The sequence below is a fragment of the Jaculus jaculus genome, chromosome 7, assembly GCF_020740685.1.
Source record: "Jaculus jaculus isolate mJacJac1 chromosome 7, mJacJac1.mat.Y.cur, whole genome shotgun sequence".
NCBI classification, from domain to species: Eukaryota; Metazoa; Chordata; class Mammalia; order Rodentia; family Dipodidae; genus Jaculus; species Jaculus jaculus.
In genome coordinates this window covers 65,034,581-65,056,006 of record NC_059108.1, presented here as the reverse complement: position 1 = coordinate 65,056,006, position 21,426 = coordinate 65,034,581, and the positions used below count along the sequence as shown (strand labels likewise).

The 21,426-nt window shown below is 40.2% G+C and overlaps 1 protein-coding gene across 4 annotated transcripts in view; it reads right to left on the bottom strand.

Moving 5' to 3' along the window:
- Positions 1–21,426, bottom strand: part of Casp8ap2 (caspase 8 associated protein 2) — a 75,428-nt gene that overhangs the window by 34,158 nt on the left and 19,844 nt on the right. For 2 of the 4 annotated variants that reach the window (XM_004663639.2, XM_045154212.1), the window contains exons 3-6: positions 13,975–14,043; positions 12,737–12,837; positions 9,933–10,007; positions 6,520–6,635 (exon numbers count right to left, since the gene is read on the bottom strand). In XM_004663639.2, the coding sequence (XP_004663696.1) occupies positions 6,520–6,635; positions 9,933–10,007; positions 12,737–12,837; positions 13,975–14,043 (361 nt within the window). Of the gene's footprint in view, positions 1–6,519; positions 6,636–9,932; positions 10,008–12,736; positions 12,838–13,974; positions 14,044–17,736; positions 17,790–21,426 lie in introns of those variants that run through there. The other 2 variants (XM_045154214.1, XM_045154213.1) reach the window with 2 other exon arrangements.

The window sequence follows — 21,426 nt, the reverse complement described above, 5'->3', positions numbered from 1 at the left end:
ACTCTAATAGAAGAAACATATACTAAGTAATCCCACCCATGACCTTAAGAAATGCAAGTTAAAGCTACAAGATAAATCCAACCTAGTCAGACAAGGCTCTCCTTTCAAAAAGATAGTTAAGGGCTGGAGAAATGGCTTAGAGATTAAGGCTCTTGCCTGCAAAGCCTAAGGATCTAGGTTCAACTCCCCAGAACCCACATAAGCCAAACACAAGGTGATGTATGCACACAATATGGCACATGTGTCTGGAGTTTGAGTGCAGTGGCTAGAGACCCTGGTGCACCAGCTCACTCTCTCTCATTAAAAAATAAATTAGGGGCTGGAGAGATGTCTAAACGGTTAAGGCGCTTGCCTGCAAAACCAAAGGACCCAGGTTCAATTCTCCAGGACCCACATAAAGACAGATGCACAAGGTGGTGCATGCATCTGGAGTTCATTGGCAATGGCTGGAATCCCTGGTTAGCCCATTCTCTCTCTCTCTCTCTGTCTTTCTCTCCCTCTCATAAATAAATAAATAAATTAAAAATAATTTTAAAAAGATGGTTAAGCCAAAAACTAGATGATGAGGAGATGAAGAGCCAACAAAGAAGAACATTCCAAGGCCAAGGAAAGAGCAAACACAAAAGCAGAACTGTGGTACCTGAAGGAAATGAAAGAATATCAGAGCTATGTCAACTAAGGCACCTAGGACACAGGAAGCACAGAAGACGGGCTTAAGAAAGAGTTTCAGAACATACTATGAAGGACCTATGGGGCACATTTAAAGGATTATTTGGGCTGGAGATATGGCTCAGCAGTTAAGGTGCTTGCCTGCAAAGCCTAATGACCCGAGTTCGATCTCCAGTACCCATGTAAAGCCAGATGCACAAAGTGGCACATGCATCTGGAGTCTCTTTACAGCAGCTGGAAGCCCTGGCACACCCATAAAATATCTGTACCTTTGGTTTGTACATAAATAAAAAAAAAAATTAAAGACCCTTTATCCTAAAAACAATAAAAAAATCACTAATTTAGTGCATACACACACACACACACACACACGTGTATATATATATAATTTTGGGGGGGGTTTCTGAGGTAGGGTCTCATTCTAGCTTGAACTCTTGGAACTCCTCCTACCTCTGCCTCCCAAATGCTGAGATCAAAGGCATGCACCACCACGCTCAGCTTAATTTAGTTTATTTTTAATTTTATTTATTTTCATGTGTTTGTGTGTGTGCGCGCACACACACACACACACACAAGTGTGCAACAGAATGTCTTATCACTGCAAACAAATGCCTCTCCAGCTTTCTACGTGTGGCTAGAGACCTGAACCTGGGCAAACAGGCTTTGTATCCAAGTACCTTTAACCTCTGAACCATCTCTCCAACCTATCTACTGATAGAGTTTAATCAAGAAAGAGGGTAAGGGACTGGAGAGATGGTGTGGAGGTTTGATTCAGGTGTCCCCCATAAACTTAGGTGTTCTGAATGCTACATTCCCAGCTGATGAAGATTTGGGAAATAACACCTCCTGGAGACAGTGTATTGTTGGGGGTGGGCTCATAGGTGTTATAGCCAGTGTCTGTTTTACCAGTGTTTGACACATTCTCCTGTTGGTATGGTCCACCTTATGTTGGCCAGGGTGTGATGTCCACCCTCTGCTCATGCCATTGTTTTCTCCTGCCATTGTGGAGCTTCCCCTAGAGCCTGTAAGCCAAAATAAACCTCTTTTTCCCACAAGCTGCTCTTGGTTGGGTGATTTCTACAGCAATGAGAACTTGACTGTAACAGATAGCTTAAGTGATTAAGGTGCTTGTCTGCAAAGCCCAAGGACCCAGGTTCGATTCCCGAAAACCCATGTAAACCAGATGCACATGGTAGCACATGCATATGGAATTTGTTTGCAGTAGCTAGAGGCCCTGGCATGCCCATTCTCTCTCTCCATTACTCTCCCTCTTTCTCCTAGGAAATAAATAAACTATATGTGTGTGTGTGTGTGTGTGTGTGTGTGTGTGTGTGTGTGTGTGTGTTTGTGTGTGTAAAGAGGGTGAGGTGACTTTTATTTCAGAATATGTCCTTTAGCTCTAAGACTCAGAAGGGACTAACCAGAAGCAAGAGGGAACAAGAAGGTTGGATGTGGAAGTGCATGCCTTTAATCCCAGCACTTGGGAGGCAGAGGTAGGAATATCAACACGAGTTCAAGGTTAGCCTGAGCTAGAGTGAAACCCTACCTTGAAAAACCAAAAAACAAAACAAAGAACAAGAGTGGATACAGAGTTCCAAGCAAAATAATTACTGTCAGTTCCATGACAGAAGATGGGCAGCAACTGAAGAAATAACAGAAGCAAATGCATTGAGAAATCATAATGACAAAAATACCAAGATGTGGGCTGGAGAGATGGCTTAGTGGTTAAGCGCTTGCCTGTGAAGCCTAAGGATCCCGGTTCGAGGCTCGATTCCCCAGGACCCACGTTAGCCAGATGCACAAGGGGGCTCATGCGTCTGGAGTTCGTTTGCAGTGGCTGGAAGCCCTGGCGCGCCCATTCTCTCTCTCTCCCTCTATCTGTCTTTCTCTCTGTGTCTGTCGCTCTCAAATAAATAAATAAAAAAAATTTAAAAAAAATACCAAGACGTGGTGATGAACTGGATTTGAAAGTTGTTTAAAAGTTAAGTATTATAGGCAGCTACATTATAAGCATCCTAGCATGGTGAGCAATCTTGATGTTGATTATTGATAGTAACATTTTTACTATCACAGGTGCTCTAGTGTCAGCAATAAATGCCACACAACTCCTAGATACCTAGTTTTCAGTAACTGCTAAGCTAGGGACAATAGAAAAGGCTTGGTGATGGGCTGGAGAGATGGCTTAGCGGTTAAGCGCTTGCCTGTGAAGCCTAAAGACCCTGGTTCAAGGCTCGATTCCCCAGAACCCACATTAGCCAGATGCACATGGGGGCGCACGCGTCTGGAGTCCGTTTGCAGTGGCGGGAGGCCCTGGCATCCATTCTCTCTCTCTCTCCCTCTTTCTCTCTCTGCCTCTTTCTATGTCTGTAGCTTTCAAATAAATAAATAAAATGAACAACAACAGCAACAAAAATTCATTTGGAATCACAAAAAACCTCGAATACCTAAAATAATACTGAGCAACAAAAAAGAGGCTGGTGGTATCACCATACCTGATTTTAACCTATACTACAGAGCCATAGTAACAAAAACAGCATGGTACTGGCACAAAAACAGACATGTAGATCAGTGGAACAGAATAGAGGACCCAGATGTAAGCCCAAGTAGCTATAGCCACCTGATATTCGATAAAAATGCCAAAAATACTCATTGGAGAAGAGACAGCCTCTTCAGCAAATGGTGTTTTGAAAACTGGATATATATCTGCAGAAGGATGAAAATAGATTCTTCTCTCTCGCCATGCACAAGAATTAAGTCCAAATGGATTAAAGACCTTAACATCAGACCGGAAACTTTGAAACTGCTAGAGGAAAAAGTAGGGGAAACCCTTCAACATATTGGTCTTGGCAAAGACTTTCTGAATACAACCCCAATTGCTCAGGCAATAAAACCACAGATTAACCACTGGGACCTAATGAAATTACAAAGATTTTGCACCGCAAAGGACACAGTGAAAAAAGCAAAGAGGCAACCTACAGAATGGGAAAAAATCTTCGCCAGCTATATATCTGATAGAGGATTAATATCTAGGATATACAAAGAACTCAAAAAGTTAAATAATAAGGAATCAAACAAGCCAATCAATAAATGGGCTATGGAGCTAAATAGAGAGTTCTCAAAGGAAGAAATACGAATGGCATATAAGCATCTAAAAAAATGTTCTACGTCACTAGTCATCAGGGAAATGCAGATTAAAACTACATTGAGATTCCATCTCACTCCTGTCAGATTGGCCACCATCATGAAAACAAATGATCATAAATGTTGGCGGGGATGTGGAAAAAAAAGAACCCTTCTGCACTGCTGGTGGGAATGCAATCTGCTCCAGCCATTGTGGAAAACAGTGTGGAGGTTCCTAAAACAGCTAGAGATTGATCTACCATATGACCCAGCTATAGCACTCCTAGGCATATATCCAAAGGACTCATCTCATTTCCTTAGAAGTACATGCTCAACCATGTTTATTGCTGCTCAATTTATAATAGCTGGGAAATGGAACCAGCCTAGATGTCCCTCAACAGATGAGTGGATATTGAAGATGTGGCACATTTATACAATGGAGTTCTACTCAGCGGTAAAGAAAAATGAAGTTATGAAATTTGCAGAAAAATGGATGGACCTGGAAAGTATTATACTAAGTCAGGTAACCCAGGCCCAGAAAGCCAAGCGCCACATGTTCTCTCTGATATGTGGATCCTAGCTACAGATGACTGGGCTTCTGCGTGAGAATGAAAATACTTAGTAGCAGAGGCCAGTAAGTAGAAAAGGAGACATAAAGGGTGGAGAACGGAAGGGAGGAGGATACTTAATAGGTTGATATTGTATGTATGTAATTACAATGATTGTAATGGGGAGGTAATATGATGGAGAATGGAATTTCAAATGGGAGAGTGTGGGGGTGGGGAGGGAGGGAATTACCATGGGATATATTTTATAATCATGGAAAATGTTAATAAAAATTAAAAAAAAAAGAAAAAAAGAAAAGGCTTGGTGATAAACTTCTTTGTAGATTAATTTTTAAAAAACCTTTAAAGATATTTATGTCTATATAGTAAGTGGGTATATACACGGAAACAGAGGGCTAGCATGGGTGAGATTATCTTACAAGAAAATACAAAAAACAAAAAGGAAAAGGAAAAGTCATGAGCCAAGAACAGAATAAACCTTGGGGGAAAAAATTAAAACCATTCCAACATCAAAACCAAAAGGAGAAACTATTTCAAAAAAGGAGGGTTAACTATGTTAAGAAAAGAAAAAGAGGCCAGGCATAGCGCACAATTTTAATCCTATCACTCCAGAACCTGAAGTAGGATTGCTGTGAGTTCAAGCTCAGCCTGAGACTACATAGTGAATCCTGGGCTAGAGTAAGATCCTACCTTAATGGCCCCCCACCCAAAAAAAGAGAGTAAAAGGACAAGTTAAATAGGAAGCTGAAATTATTTGATGAATTTAGTGGCAAGTCATTGTTGCTCAAAATGAAACTACTTTGGTAGACCAAAGGAGGCAAAAGTCAGATTGGATTGGGTTCAGGAGTGAGTTAAAAAACCAGAAGTGATGGCACATGCCTTTAATACTACCTGAGACAGAGATAGGATCAGGGCTACAGAATGAGTTTCAGGTATACCTGGGCTACAGTGAGACTCTACCTTAAAACAATAACAAAAGAGTGAAGAAAATGGTGCTCACACAGCTGGGGAGATGGCTCAATGGTTAAGGTGCTTTCCTACAAAGCCTAAGGACCCAAGTTTGGTTCCCCAGTACCCATGTATATAAAGCCAGATGCACTAAGTGGAACATGTATCTGGAGTTCATTTGCAGTGGCAAGAAGCCCTGCTGTGCCCATATTTGCTCTTTCTGTGTCTGCCTCTTTCTCTTATAAGTAAATAAAATTTATAAACAACAATAACAAAAAAGGTGCCCTTATTGGGCTGCAGGAACAAGTTACTGGTTAGGGTGCTTGCTTGTGAAGCCAAAAGACCCAGGTTCAATTCCCCAGGACACACATAAGCCAGATGCACAAGGTGGTGGTACACGTGTCTGGAGTTTGTTTGCAGTGGCTAGAGGGCCTGGTATGTCCTTTCTCCCCCCCCCCCCCCCCCCCCCACACACACACACACACATAAATAAGAGATTATAGCAGTTAAGGCGCTTGCCTGTGAAGCCTAAGGACCCAGATTCAGCTTCCCAGAACCCATATAAATCAGATGCACAAAGCGACACAAGTGTGCAAGGTCGTGCAAGTGCACAAGTGTGCATACAAGTCTGGAGTTTGACTGCAGTGGCTACAAGTCCTGGTGCACCAATTCTATTTGTTTATATAAATAAATAAAATATGGGGGCTGGGGAGATGGCTTAGTGGTTAAGGCATTTATTTGCAAAGCAAAAGGATCCCAATTTGATTCTCCAGGACCCACGTAAGCCAGATGCACAAGGGGGCACATGCATCTGGAGTTTGTTTGCAGTGGCTGGCGCCCCTGGCATGCCCATTCTCTTTCTCTCTCTCAAATAAATAAATAAAATTAAAAATTTTTTTAAAAAAAGAGCTGGAGAGATAGCTTAGCAGTTAAAGCACTTGCCTCCAAGCCTAAGGACTCAGGTTCAATTCTATAGTACCCATGTAATCCAAATGCACAAGGTAGCACATGCATCTGGAGTTCATTTGCAATGGCTATGCACCCTTCTCTCTCAAATTAATACATATCATTATAAATCATTAGCATATTACTATTCATATTAAAACCTCACTTAAAATACATATTTTCATCTTCTCACACAAAGTAAATAAGTTAAAAAAATTTCCACATATCAAGACCCAGGTAATTTATATCAGATCTATAACCTTAGATATACCTTTGGTGAAGGTTATTTATTTCTTCATCTTTGCGGTTTATTTCCACTCTGGCAGTTTTGATCAGTGCCGAAATATTCTTCTTAAGTGACTGGTTTTCATTTTTTAAGTTCAAGTTCTAAGATACATATTAATAAAATACGTTAACAGTACATCTGTACAGAATTAATATTTTTTTTATAGTAGCTAATTTTTTCGAGCTAGTGTTGGTTGTATAGCCCAAGATAGCCTTGAACTCTCTTGATCCTTCTGTTTAGCATCCACAGTGCTGGGATAACAAGCCTATGCCACTATGCCCAGTTTGCTATTTAGTAATTATAGAATGCTAACCACATGCTAAGCATCACACATTTTATCTTATATAATTTAAAGTCTTGAAAATTTCATTTAATTATTTGAGAAAGAGTGAGAAAAAGTAAGCAACAGAGTCTGTAGCCACTGCATACAAACTCCATATGCACGCACCACCTTGTGCATCTGGCTTTACGTGGGTACTGGGGAATTAAACCTGAGTCCTTTGGCTTTGCCAGCAAGCACCTTACCACTAAGCCATCTCTCCAGCCCTCTTCTGTAATTATTTTTTAAAGTCTTATTAGAATTATTTCCCTATATTCAGATGGGGAAACTGAGATTCAGAGATAACTGGCACTAGAAAAATCCTATTTAAAGAGGGGTTGGAAAGATTGTAAGAATTACAGAGTGGGCAGGAATATTCTGAGATACAGTTCCCCTACTACCCCACAGGGGTTGACTGAGGCCTTCAGGACCCCACAGTGACTAATACCACAACCCCACTAAGGAGGGCCCCTAGGGTAGAAGCAGGGGCGAGGAGATAAAATTGTCAAAATACATATACTATAAAAAGTGAAAATAGGGCTGGAGAGATGGCGTAGCGGTTAAGCGCTTGCCTGTGAAGCCTAAGGACCCCGGTTCGAGGCTCGGTTCCCCAGGTCCCACGTTAGCCAGATGCACAAGGGGGCGCACGCGTCTGGAGTTCATTTGCAGAGGCTGGAAGCCCTGGCGCGCCCATTCTCTCTCTCTCCCTCTATCTGTCTTTCTCTCTGTGTCTGTCGCTCTCAAATAAATAAATAAAATTAAAAAAAAAGTTAAAAAAAAACCAAAATAATAAATTTAAAAAAAAAGTGAAAATAAAAGAAAATTATCATTTAAAGTCAAAGTACTTGGGCTGGAGAGTCGGCTTAGTGGTTAAGGTGTGCTTGCCTGCAAAGCCAAAGGTTTAATTCTCCAGGACCCATGTAAGCCAGATGCACAAGGTGGCACATGCATCTTGAGTTCATTTGCAGTGGCTGGAGGCCCTGGTGTGCCCGGTCACTCTCTATCTGCCTCTGGCCCCCCTTTCGTAAATAAGCAAGTAAATCCAATGCAAAATCAAAAAATAACAGCAATAAGAAGCTCATCTTGGATCATTATTTTGAAAAATTAGAACTAAAACATAGTAAACATGCATCCATATATTAGTTCTCAAATAAACAAAGAATTGAGAGTTAACTAACTGGCTCAGGGAAAGTAGAATGAAGAGAAACAAGTTTAGCAAAAGTACAAATAAGAACAGAACATTGGGCTGGAGAGATGGCTCAGTGGTTAAGGAACTTGCCTGCAAAGCCTAAGGGCCTTGTACCCACATAAAGCTAGATGCACAAAGTGGCACATGTACCTGGGGTTCATTTCCAGTGGCTAGATGCCCTGGCACTCCCATTCTTTCTCCCTCCTCTGTCTGCTTGTAAGCAAGCAAGCAAGCAAGCAAACAGAACATCACATTTTGTATTTTTGTAGCACACCACAAAATGGACCACTCTAACAACTGTGAATTGTCATTTTTCTACAAAAAAATCTAAATCTTTGCCCCTCAAAGGTTTTATCAAGCCACCTATATCTATATATTTTATCATTTAACTATCAATTGATCTAACAGATTATTTATGTCCAAGTCATTTTAACTACTCAAGCCTCCTTCCTATAACAATTTCATCAAATCAAGAAATGTCATGCCAGGCATGATAGCATATGTCTTTAATTCCAACACTCAGAGGCTGAGCTAGAAGGATTACTGTTGAGTTTGAGGCCAGCCTGGAATACAGAGTGAGTTCCAGGTCAGCTTGAGCTAGAGTGAGACTCTATTTCAATACTCTCCCAATCCCCCCCACCCAAAAAAAAGATGCTGGATATGTAGCTCAAGTAGTAGAGACCCAGGCACCCTGGGTTCAATCCCAAGCAGAAATAATCAAAAGTCCTCACAAACTCCCAACACTTTTTAGCATCTTAATTCTTCTTTATAACAACCAAAATAGAAAGGTCTGGCAGTATACTTCAGTTGTATACTTCCTCATACACACAATGCCTAGGGTTCAATCCCTTGGTTCCAAGTGATTTTTTTTTTTTTTTTGGCTAAAAAACTATTTTCAATAAATTTCCAACATTTTAGCATTTTAACTTTTAGTAGGTGCTCGCCATGCAATCATGAAGACCTGAGCTTGGATCTCCAGCACCCAGTGTATGCCTGTAATCCCAGCACTGGGGACATTGGGATAGGTTAGTCTAGGCAAGTCAGCTGAGACCCAAGTTCAATTAAGGTTAGGGCTGGAGAGATGGTTTAGCAGATAAAGACACTTCCTTGCAAAGCCTAATGGCCCAGGTTTAATTCTCCAGTACCCACACATCACCAGATACAAAAATCAGTGCATGTGTTTAGAGTTCGTTTGCATCGGCAAGAGACCTTGACATGCCAGCTTGCAAATAAATAAATAAGAAATATTTAGCAGGGCATTGTGGCACACACCTTTAATCCCAGCATACGGGAGGCAGAAGGAGGAGGATCGCTGTGAGTTTGAGGCCAGCCTGGGTTAAAATGAGACCCTACCTTGAAAAAAAGAAAAAAAAGGCAAGGTATAAAACAATTGAGGAAGACATCTGATGTCAATCCCTGACCTCCACATGTCTCATACATACATGCATGCACACACATGCATGCCACACACACTCAAAAACCAAATAAATAAAAATAAAGGGAAATAAGGTCTTACTATGTTGCCCAGGTTGCCTCTGAACTCCTAGGTTTAAGTCCTCCCACCTCAGTCTCCAGAGTAGCTAGGACTACAGGTGCCAATGTGTTAAGCTGAAAAACTTTTGTTGTTTTGAGGTAGGATCTCACTCTAGCCCAGGATGACCTGGAATTCACTATGTAGTCTCAGGGTGGTCTTGAACTCACAGTGATCCCCCCTGTGCCTCCTGAGTGCTGGTATTACAGGTGTACACAACTACGCCCAGCTAAGCTGAAAACTTTTTAAAGCTTTTAATCATCATAATCATTATACTGGGGACTAAAATCAGTTTTTTTTAATAAGTTTTTATGTAAAATGTTAACAAGGCAAAAGTAAAATAATCATTACAATGCTACCTGTGTCTGTATCTCCTTAAACTTTTTCATCAGCTCTTTCATTTGCAGCTGACATTTTCCATATTCTACTTGCAACTGTAAAATATAAATGAATTAATTTAGCCTTTTTTTTAAAAAAGAAAACATTTATTTTCTTAGCTTAAATGACATTTAAAATTTCATAGGCTGTAGAGATGGCTCAGTAGTTAAAAGTGCTTGCTTGTAAAGCCTGATGGCCCAAGTTTAATTCCTCAGTACTCACATAAAGCCAGATGCACAAAGTGGCATTTTGTCTGGTATTCTTTTACAATGGCAGAAGGACCTAATGTGCCCATACTCACTGTCTTTATGTCAGCTTCTTTCTCTAATAAATAAAAATATTTTTAAAAACTTTGAAAAACAGGCTAGAGAGATTAAGACGCTTGCCTACAAAGCCAATGGACCCAGGTTCAATTTCCCAGGACCCATATAAGCCAGATGCACAAGGTGGCACATGTATCTGGAGTTCATTTGCAGTGGCTGAAGGCCATGATGTGCTCATTCTTTCTCAAATAAATAAAAATAAAATAAATTTAAAGGTGAGGCAAGAGCAACATCTCACACCCACGCTGCAGAAGTGTCTGGAGTTTGATTGCAATGGCTGAGGCCTTGGCATGCCAATTCTCTCTTCGTCTCTCTCCAAAATAAAAATAATTATGTGTGTGTGTATGTGTGTGTATGTATATATTAATTAAACAATCTGCAAAGATAGAAAAGGACCAGGTGTAGTGATGTACACCTTTAATCCCAGCATTTGAGAGGCAAGAGGTAAGAGAATCACTGTTACTTTGAAGCCACCCTGAGACTACAAAGTGAATTTTAGGTCAGCCTGGGCTAATGTGAAACCCTACCTTATAAAACCAAAAGGAAGAGAAGATCTGTAAGTAGGAAATTAATCAGATTACAATTTCTTTTCCTCTTTTGTCTTTTTGAGACAATGTCTCCCCTCTGTAGCTGAGGCTGGCCTTAAAGTCTTGATCCTTCTTGCCTCACACTCCCAAATATTAAAATTATAGACTAGTATCACTTTGTCTGGCTATATTACCATGTTTAATTTTTTAAAACATTTACTTACCTGTATCTGTGTGTGCATGCATGTATGAATGTGTGTGAAAGGGCATGCCAGAGTCTCTTCCCACTACAAATAATAAATGCTTGTCTGGCTTTACATGGGTGGTTGGGGAATTTAATCCAGGCCGGCAGACTTTGCAAACTTTGCACTTTTAACTACTTAAACCATCTCCCTAATCTCTAGATTACTTTTTTTTTTTTTTTTCCCGAGGTAGGCTCTCACTCTACCCCAGGCTGACCTGGAATTCACAAGTAATTTTAGGGTAGCCTTGGAACTCACAGTGATCCTCTTACCCCTGTTGCCTGAGTGCTGGAATTAAAGGCGTGAGCCACCACGCCCAGCTCTAGATTACTGATTTTAATTTGTTTTTATTATTCATTTATTTGGGGGGGGAGGGACAGAAGTAGATAGAGTGAGAAAATAGATGACAGAGCCTACAACTACTGTAAAGGAACTCCAGACATATGGGCCACCTTGTGCATCTGGCTTATGTGGGTACTGGGAATCTAACCTGAGTCATTAGGCTTTAATGTACTTTGGTAAGTTTCATATTCAATCTTCAAAATTTAACATTCAAATACAGTAAAAAGAAATTTGTCTCATAAATTTCTGGACATATTATGAAACATACAATTATAATTTAATAGCAATCATGAAAAAATAATGTGTTATATTATACTGAAGTTTTAAATGTTTAAATACAGGCTGGAGAGATGGCTTAGCGGTTAAGCGCTTGCCTATGAAGCCTAAGGATCCTGGTTCGAGGCTTGATTCCCCAGGACCCATGTTAGCCAGATGCACAGGGGGCGCACATGTCTGGAGTTCTTTAGCAGTGGCTGGAAGCCCTGGCACGCCCATTCTCTCTCTCTCTGTGTTGCTTTCTCTATCTCTGTCACACTCAAATAAATAAAAATGAACAAAAAATTTTTTTTAAATGTTTAAACACAAATTTAGTAACTAAATTTATATAAGTAATCAAAAAATATTTCTTTGAAAGTGTGTTTGGGGGAGGGAGGATGTTACCATGGGATTTTTTTTATAATCATGGAAAATGTTAATAAAAATTAAATTTTAAAAAATCTGAAAAAAAATATTTCTTTCCAAAGCAGGTCAGGGGCTAGGGAGATGACTCAGAATTTAAAGGATCTTGCTTGCAAAGCCCTGGGGTTCAATTCCCCAGTACCCATGTAAAGCCAAACACATAGTGGCACATGTCTGTCACATAGGTACAACACACACATGGCAGGTCAGAAACTGAGTGCTCTAGCCCAAGCTGACCTGGAATTCACTAAGTATTCTCAGGCTGGACTCAAACTCACAGCAATCCTCTTATCTCTGCCTCCCTAGTGCTGGGATTAAAGGTGCGCTACCACCACACTGAGGTGAGATGGGGGGGTTGGGGCAGAGAGAGGCAGAGACAGAGAGAAAGGAGAGAGAAGAATGGGCGCAACAGTACCTCCAGCTACAGCAAACAAACTCCAAATGCATGTGCCACTTTGTGCATATGGCTTTCGTGGGTATTGGAGAATCAAACTCTGGTTATCACGCTTTATAGGCAAGCACCTTAAATGTTAAGCCATCTCTCCAGCCCTGATTTAAACACTCTTTTAAGAACTAATTCCTAAACACAGAGTATTTCTTCAACAGTCAGCTGTTTTCTGTCTTGGAGCTACCACAGCACATAACTGTCCCTAATAATCATTGCAGCCCATACATCATTATACGTTGCTTCCTTTGCAGTTCCTTCTTCAGTCAGGATCTCTTCATATAAATCCAAACAGTTTCTAAATGACACACAGGATTTAGATGTACTGTCTAAAACAAACAAAAATGCATACATTAAAATATTTGTTAAGATTCTTTTATTTCATGATAGTTTTAAATTTTATTAAATTTTTAGCATACAAAATAACAGGTTTCTGGGGCTGGAGAAATGGCTTAGCAGTTAAAGGGCTTGCCTGCGAAGCTTAAGGACCCAGGTTCGGTTCCCCAGTACCCACTTAAGGCAGATGCACAAGGTGGCGCATGCATCTGGAGTTCGTTTGTAGTCGCCAAAGGTCCTGGAGTGCCCATTCTCTCCTTCAAATAGTTCAATAATAAAAATAAATAAATTCACAAAATAATGGGCTTCTCTATGACATTTTATATATGTATATCACTGGACTGCATTAGGATGATTAAGTTGTGTCTACTTCAAAGGGCTATATATTTCTTTATCACCTGCATTTCAATCAAATCCATATTGTTTTCAGAGGACAGCTGGAATACTAGCTTCTATAATATAGTTGTGCCAATAAGTCAAGCATGATCATCATCTTTGTTTAAAACATGGAAAGGCCTGATTATGGAAAAGGTTCTACGTTAATTTAAATGGCTAGACTGAATACCATTCCTACTGATATAACTTCAAACATTCATAGTCACAATATTTTCAAATGTTCTGATGCATAATGTGATTTCATAAGCAGTAATATGTATAGAGAATAGTACCAGTTGCATTTCAATGGTACAAAATATTTTTACACAAAGTCCAATTGAACTTGAGACTTAGCATATATATGGACTAAGGTATTCTATTAATCTAGCTTTAGGAAGAAAGTAATTATCTCAGTATAATTATTTCAAAGAATTAGCTATTTATGGGCTGGAGAGATGGTGTAGCGGTTAAGCGCTTGCCTGTGAAGCCTGAGGACCCCGGTTCGAGGCTCGATTCCCTAAGACCCATGTTAGCCAGATGCACAAGGGGGTACACGCATCTGGAGTTTGTTTGCAGTGGCTGGAGGCCCTGGCGTGCCCATTCTCTCTGTCTGTCTCTCTCAAATAAATAAATAAAAATAAAAACAAACAACAACAAAAAAAAGAATTGGCTATTTAGGAATTATGAAGTTACCAAAAATTAATAACAGTAAGACAAGCACAATAAAATGAGACTATTTTATGAAACTTACATACCAGAAATAGTGCTGTCCAACCCAGCATAAATGTCCAAAGATCCTTCATCAGTATGTTTAAGAGGTGAAGCTGCAAGAACAGAATTGATTACTTAAAACTGATTTATGAATAAATTTGGGTTGTTTTTGGAAGCAGGATCTCACTCTAGCCTAGGCCGACCAAGAATTCACTCTGTAGTCCCAGCCCCAAGCTGGCCTCACACATGGCAATCCTCCTACCTCAGTTTCCCAAGTGCTGGGACTAAAGACATGTACCACCATGCCCACTTGAATGTTTTTAGATATACTTACAAATGAAATTGACAGATTTTTAACTTGACTATTTCAGATTTAGACCTAAAACAACCACTCTTAAAAATAAAGTGAGGGGCTGGAGAGATGGCTTAGCGGTTAAGCGCTTGCCTGTGAAGCCTAAGGACCCTGGTTCGAGGCTTGATTCCCCAGGACCCACATTAGCCAGATGCACAAGGGGGCGCACGCGTCTGGAGTTTGTATGCAGTGGCTGGAAGCCCTGGCGCGCCCATTCTTTCTGTCTACCTGCCTATATCTGTATATCTCTCTCTCTGAAATAAAGAAATAAAAATAAAATATTTTAAAAAAATAAAGTGAGATTCTAATTCCAGTAATAATAAACTGGTTTCCATCAAACTGATCCTCAAATAGCAACAATAAATGCTAAACAAAACAGTGAAAGCTACTTGATGAGCTAGCATAACCCAAATACAGCAAAACATGAAGGGAATATGTGAGCCCTGAGTTATCCCTGTGCTGAAAACAACAAATCTGACTGGGAAACACTTAGAAGAAGATGACTTCCTTATACCCCTTCCTCTATTTTTTAAATTTCAGAGCGACAGACAGAGAGAGAAAGGGGGAGAGGGAGGGAAGGAGAGAGAGAAAGAGAGAGAGAGAGAGAGAAAGAATGGGCGCACCAGGGCTTCCAGCCACTACAAACGAACTCCAGATGCGTGCATCCCCTTGTGCATCTGGCTAATGTGGGTCCTGGGGAATCGAGCCTCAAACTGAGGTTCTTAGGCTTCATAGGCAAGCGCTTAACCACTAAGCCATCTCTCCAGCCCCCTTCCTCTATTTTTTAAAAAAATATATTTTATTTACTTATTTGAGAGAGAGAAAAAGGCATAGAGAGAAAAAGAGAGAGGGAAAGAATGGGTGCACCAGGGCCTCCAGCCATTGCAAATGAACTCCAGATTCATGCGCCCCTGGTGCATCTGGCTTACGTGGGTCCTAGAGAATTGAACTGGGATCCTTTGGCTTTGCAGGCAAATGCCTTAACCACTAAGCCATCTCTCCAACCACCCCCTCCCTCCCTCTTTTTTTTTTTTTTTTTAATAGTCTCACTCTCTAGCCCAAGCAGACCTGAACTCACTATGTCTACCATGTTAGCCTTCAACTCATGGCATTAAACTGCCTCAGCCTCCTGAGTGTTGGTATTAAAGTTATATGAGTAGTGACAACACAGAAACCTCTACTCTTAAGGACTTGAAGAACCAAAGGGAAGGCTTTTAGGAACAGCAACTAGGGGGCTGTAGAGATGGTTTAGCAGTTAAGCCCTTGCCTGTGAAGCCTAAGGACCCTGGTTCGAGGCTAGATTCCCCAGGACCCACGTTAGCCAGATCCACAAGGGGGTGCACACGTCTGGAGTTCGTTTGTAGTGGTTGGAAGCCCTGGCATGCTCATTCTCTCTCTCTGCCTCTTTCTCTCTCTCTGTTGCTCTCAAATAAATAAATAAATAAATAAATAAATAAATAAATAAATAAAAACAAAAAGAACAGCAACTAGACGGTGAGAAAGCAAAGCCAGAAAGCTGAGGGGATTCTCCACATTTTACCCAAATATCTATGTGTGTGACTTCCAAAGGACAAAACTCCAAAACAGAAAACTAAAATATCTAAACAGAGATTTCAGTTGCTATGTACCACCGGGGAAAAAGATGTATAAATTGAGCTAGGTTAGCATTTGTTAAAATAAAAAATAAAACACAAAAACAGAATCTAGACTGTAACAGTTCATTTAGAATGTCGCCAATGAAACCCAAACATACCATTCAGGAAACCTCAGCATTTGAAAGAGAACTAAAATGCATATTAAAGAATCACTGGGGTTGAGCAGGTAGCTCAGCAGTTATAGATAATTGCTTGCTTCCTAAGCCTGCTGGCTTGGGCTTAATTCCCTAGTACCTATGTAAAGCCAGGTACACAAAGCAACGTGTGTCTAGAGTTCGTGTCTAAGAGGTTTTGGTGAACCCATATATATTCACTCTTTCTCATGCAAATAAATCAAAACATTTTAAAATATTTTTATTTATGAGAGAGAGAGAATATGGGTGTGCCAAGGCATTTCTGTCATTGCAAACAAAATCCAGATGCATGCACCACTCTGTGCATCTGGCTTTACATGGGTTCTTGGAAATAGAATCTAGGCCATTAGGCCATGCAAGCAAGTGCCTCAACTGCTGACCCATCTCTGCAGCTCTAAAATTTACTTATTTGTAAGGGGGCAGAGAATCCATTCTCTCCCTCCTTGCAAATAAATAAGTAAAATATTAAAAATAAAAAAGGGCAGATTAAAAGATGGCTTAGTGATTAAGGAACTTGAATGTGAAGCCTAAGGACACAAGTTTGACTCCCCAGAACCATGTAAGACAGAAGCATAAGGTGGCACACACCTAAGGAGTTTTGCTAATTCTCTCTCATTAAAAAAAAAAAAAAAAAGCCGGGCGTGGTGGCGCATGCCTTTAATCCCAGCACTCGGGAGGCAGAGGTAGGAGGATCACCGTGAGTTCGAGGCCACCCTGAGACTACATAGTGAATTCCAGGTCAGCCTGGGCTAGAGTGAGACCCTACCTTGAAAAACCAAAAAAAAAAAAAAAAAAAAAAAAAAAAAATCACTGGACATGTGCCACAGAAGAGCCAGAACTACACAGGTTAACATAAATTACATTAAAAAAAATCTGTAAAACAGGGTGGGGAGGGTAGATGAAAGTCTTAGTGCCCTGCAAAATAATACTGAAAGCTCATACAACACATATCTGGAGTCCATTATATTATATTTTCTTTTTAAAAAAACTGTTTATTTTTGTTTATTTATGTGAGAGTGACAGAAAGAGAAAGAGGCAGAGAGAAAGAGAGAGAGAGAGAGAGAGAGAGAGAGAATGGGCGCAGGCATGCCAGGGCCTCCAGCCACTGCGAACGAACTCCAGATGCATGCTCCACCTTGTATGTGGGTCCTGGGGAATTGAGCCTCGAACAGGGGTCCTTAGGCTTCACGGGCAAGCATTTAACTGCTAAGCCATCTTTCTAACCCTGTATTATATTTTCAATTTATCTGTTGGTTTGAATTTTTTACAAAATAAGTCACTGGAGAACTATAATAGCAGTGAAACAACTTGAAACTACATTAGTAATGATAATTAAGTACCAAATGCTCTGGTTGTATTTGATGTCTTTCATACATACTAAATTAAATTAAAAAAAATACTTTATTTATTGGGATAAGATGGTGGCAGAGGAGCAACACTAAAGCAGCTTAGGGGGAAAATAAACAGAAAAAAAAAAAATACACTCTTCTACCAAAAAGTGAAGGTGTATAAGAAAGAATAAACCACAGCAGAGAAACATGACAGACTCAGAGCTTCTAGAAACCACAGAAGCAGGCAGAAGCCGCTCCAGCAGCAGTGTGGGTCCTCACAGCCGCCAGGCACTGCCAGAAACAGAGAAACCAGGTGAAGGCATTTTCTACTCACATCAGCCTCCTTGCAAACTCAAGAAACCTGAAGAGGAAGACAGCAGGGACTGGCTGAGCAGCCTGGATAGAGCCTGGAAGAGGACAGTGGGGACCAGCTATGCAGCTCTAGTACCCTCCATACCTTTCCCCCCACCCAAACTGCCAGTGCTGGCAACCAACAGAGACCCAGGGAAGGGAAATCAGCTACACATCACCCAGCACAGGCAATCAGAGTAGTGGACCCACCAACACAGCCATACAAGCCCAGGCCCCAGTGCCATACAGCTGAAACCAAAGCCATCCCAAAAGGTAACAAGGTCTACTTACACCAGGTTAGCACTTTCCAAAAGAAACCAGGTATATAGGCATGCGTTGGAAGCACTGTAATTGCACCTTCCATGCCAGGGAAGGTTGTGTATTAAATCTATTTTGTTTGTTTGTTTGTTTTGTTTTTCGAGGTAGGGTCTCACTCTAGCCCAGACTGACCTGGAATTCACTATGGAGTCTCAGAATGGCCTCAAACTCACAAGCAATCCTCCTACCTCTGCCTCCCAAGTGCGGGGATTAAAGGCATGTGCCACCATGCCCAGGGGATTTTGCTATTATTAAATAAGCTCCATTTTGCGGTTGCCATTTGTTGCTTCCTGATTTATAGTGCATTTCTGTCTCTCTTCTTCTGTCACTCGTGAGGATAGGGTCTCACTTAGCCACAGGCTAACTTGGAACCCTTTACCAACCAGAAATTTCAGCCTCCTAGTTGACAGGCTTGAGGGTGTGGGGCAACACACATCCTTAGGAACTTTGACTTTGTTAGATGATCTGTTTGTTTTCATACCCACCCTTATATAAAAACTCCATACTGGTTTTGAATGAATATGTATATTGTTCAGTTGAATTTTAGAATTTCCCTGTATTTTGCTCTACCCAGCCTACTAGAATACATGCATAGCAGGCAAACCCAACACATAGGGTCACTTTTGCTGTTACTATGAGTGTCATTTAAGAGGCACACTTGGCTCCTTAAACTCCTACCCTTACACTTCCAAGAATGCTGCAGATAATTCCAACAAAAAATTATAAATCCATCAAAAATGACCTTCAGTAAGACTGATTTAGATGAAATGCCTGAGAAAGGTTTCAAAAGAATCTATGCTCAAAGAAATCAAAGACGAAATCAAAGGAACCAGGGAAGACACAGGAAGCCAGTTTAATGAAACTAGGAGATCAATACAAAACATGAGTAAGAAAATAGAAACACACACAAAAAAACAACCCATTAATCAGAAATACCAGAAATGAAGAATGCAGTAAATCAAATAAACACAAAGTAATAGAAAGGCATAAATGGGAATTTCAAGATATTCAGGACACTAAGAAAAGGTCAAACATAAGAATTCAGGGCATAGCAGGAGAATTTTACTCCAAAGGCATAGCAGGTGTTTTCAACAAAATCATAGAAGAAAATTTCCCCAATTAGGGAAAGTGATGCCAATGCAGATACAGGAAGCTTTTAGAACACTAAACAGACAAAATCAGGAAAGAACCTCTCACCATCATATTAAACTTCAAAACACACAAGCCAAAGAAAATATATTGAAAGCAGTAACAGAGAAAATCAAGTCACATATAAAGGCAAGCCCATCAGGATAGCAGCTGATTTTTCAACACAAACTTTAAAAGCCAGAAGGGCTTGGAATCATGTAACCCAAGTTCTGAAACTGTCAAAACAAGATGACTTTATCCAGTGAAGCTATCAATCCAAATTGATGGAGAAATAAGGACATTCCTCAAGAAAAACAGGCTAGAGGAATTTATGACAACTAAACCAGCTCTATACAAAATACTTGAAGGAATCCATGCTGAAGAGAAAGCAAAACATACACATGAGGAAACAAGAAAAAAATAAACCATACTTAAATAATAGTTAATACAAGCAAATAAAAGGAAAGCAGGAAGCACTACAAAACAAGAATGGCAAGAATACATACCCTTCAATAGGAGCTCTTAGTACTAATGGCCTCAATGCCCCAACCAAAAGATGCAGGCTTGCAGATTGGATTAAATGGCAGGATTCTTTTGTTTGTTGCCTCTAGGGTGGAAAGATGGAACATGGTATTCCAAGCAAATGGGCCTAGGAAACAAGCAGGTGTTGCTATCCTAATATCTGACAGGATAGACTTCAAACCAACATTAGTGAGAAAAGATAAAGGTCACTTTATGTTGATTAAAGGAAAAATTCAACAGGAAGACATTACAAGTCTAAACATATATGCACCTAATATAGATGCTCACACTTTCATTAAAAAAAAAAAACACTATTAGACATAAGGTCACAGATAACACCAAGCACAATTGTGGTGGGTGACTTCAATACCCCACTATCAACAGATAGGTCATCGACAGAAAAATAAACAGAGGGACATCTGGATTAAATTATGTCATGGGAAAAATGGACCTAACAGATATCTACAGAACATTCCATCCAAATGCTGCAGAATACACATTTTTCTCAGCAGCACATTAGGATACTAAGCAAACCTTAACAAATACAGGAAAACTAAAAGAATTCCTTATACTCTATCTGATCACAATGGGATTAAACTACAAATCAGCAACTAGAAAACCTACAGAGCATACAGAAATTCATAGAGCCTAAACAGTACACTATTGAATGATTGTGGTGGTTTGATTCAAGTGTCCCCCATAAACTTAGGTGTTCTCAATGCTAGGTTCCCAGCTGATGGAGATCTGGGAATTAATACTTTCTAGAGGCAGTGTATTGTTGGGGGAGAGGGGGCTTATGGGTATTATAGCCAGTGTTTGGCACACTCTCCTGTTGCTATGGCCCACCTATTGTTGGCCAGGAGGTTGATGTCCAGCCTCTGCTCATGCCATTGTTTCCCCCTGCCATGAGGGAGCTTCCCCTCAAGTCTGTAAGCCCAACCAAATAAATGTTTCTTCCAACAAGCTGCTCTTGGTTGGGTGATTTCTGTCAGCAATGCAGACCTGACTGCAACAATGATGAATGGGTCACTGAAGAAATCAAAAAGGAAATCAAATGACAACGATAACACAACATACCAAAACCTTTGAGACACAATGAAGGCAGTCCTAAGAGGGAAATTTACAGCTTTAAGTGCTTATATTAAGAAATTAGAAAGGTCACAAGTGAACAACTTAATGCTTCGTCTTGGAAAAAGAAAAACAAGGCAAATCAAAAATCAGTAGATGGGAAGAAATAACAAAGATTAGGGCAGAAATTAATGAACTGTAACCCTCCCCCAAATTCAAAAAAAATCAATGAAACAAAGACTTAGTTCTTTGAAAGGATAAACAAGATTGATAAATCCTTAGCAAATCTGACTAGAAGAAAGAAGAAACACAAATTAGTAAAATTAGAGATGAAAAAAGGCACCTTACAACAGATACAAACGAAATTCAGAAAATCATAAGGACATACTTTAAGAATATATATTCATCTAAGTTTGAAAATCTGAAAGAAATGGATGATTTCCTTGATTCATATGTCCTACCAAAATTAAAATCAAGATGAGATAAATCATTTATATAGACCAATAACAAGTATGGAGATTTAAGCAGTTACAAAAAATCTCCCAGCCAGGCATGGTGGTGCACATCTTTAATCTCAGCTCTTGGGAAGCAGAAGTAGGAGGATCACCATGAGTTTAAGGCTACCCTGAGAATACAC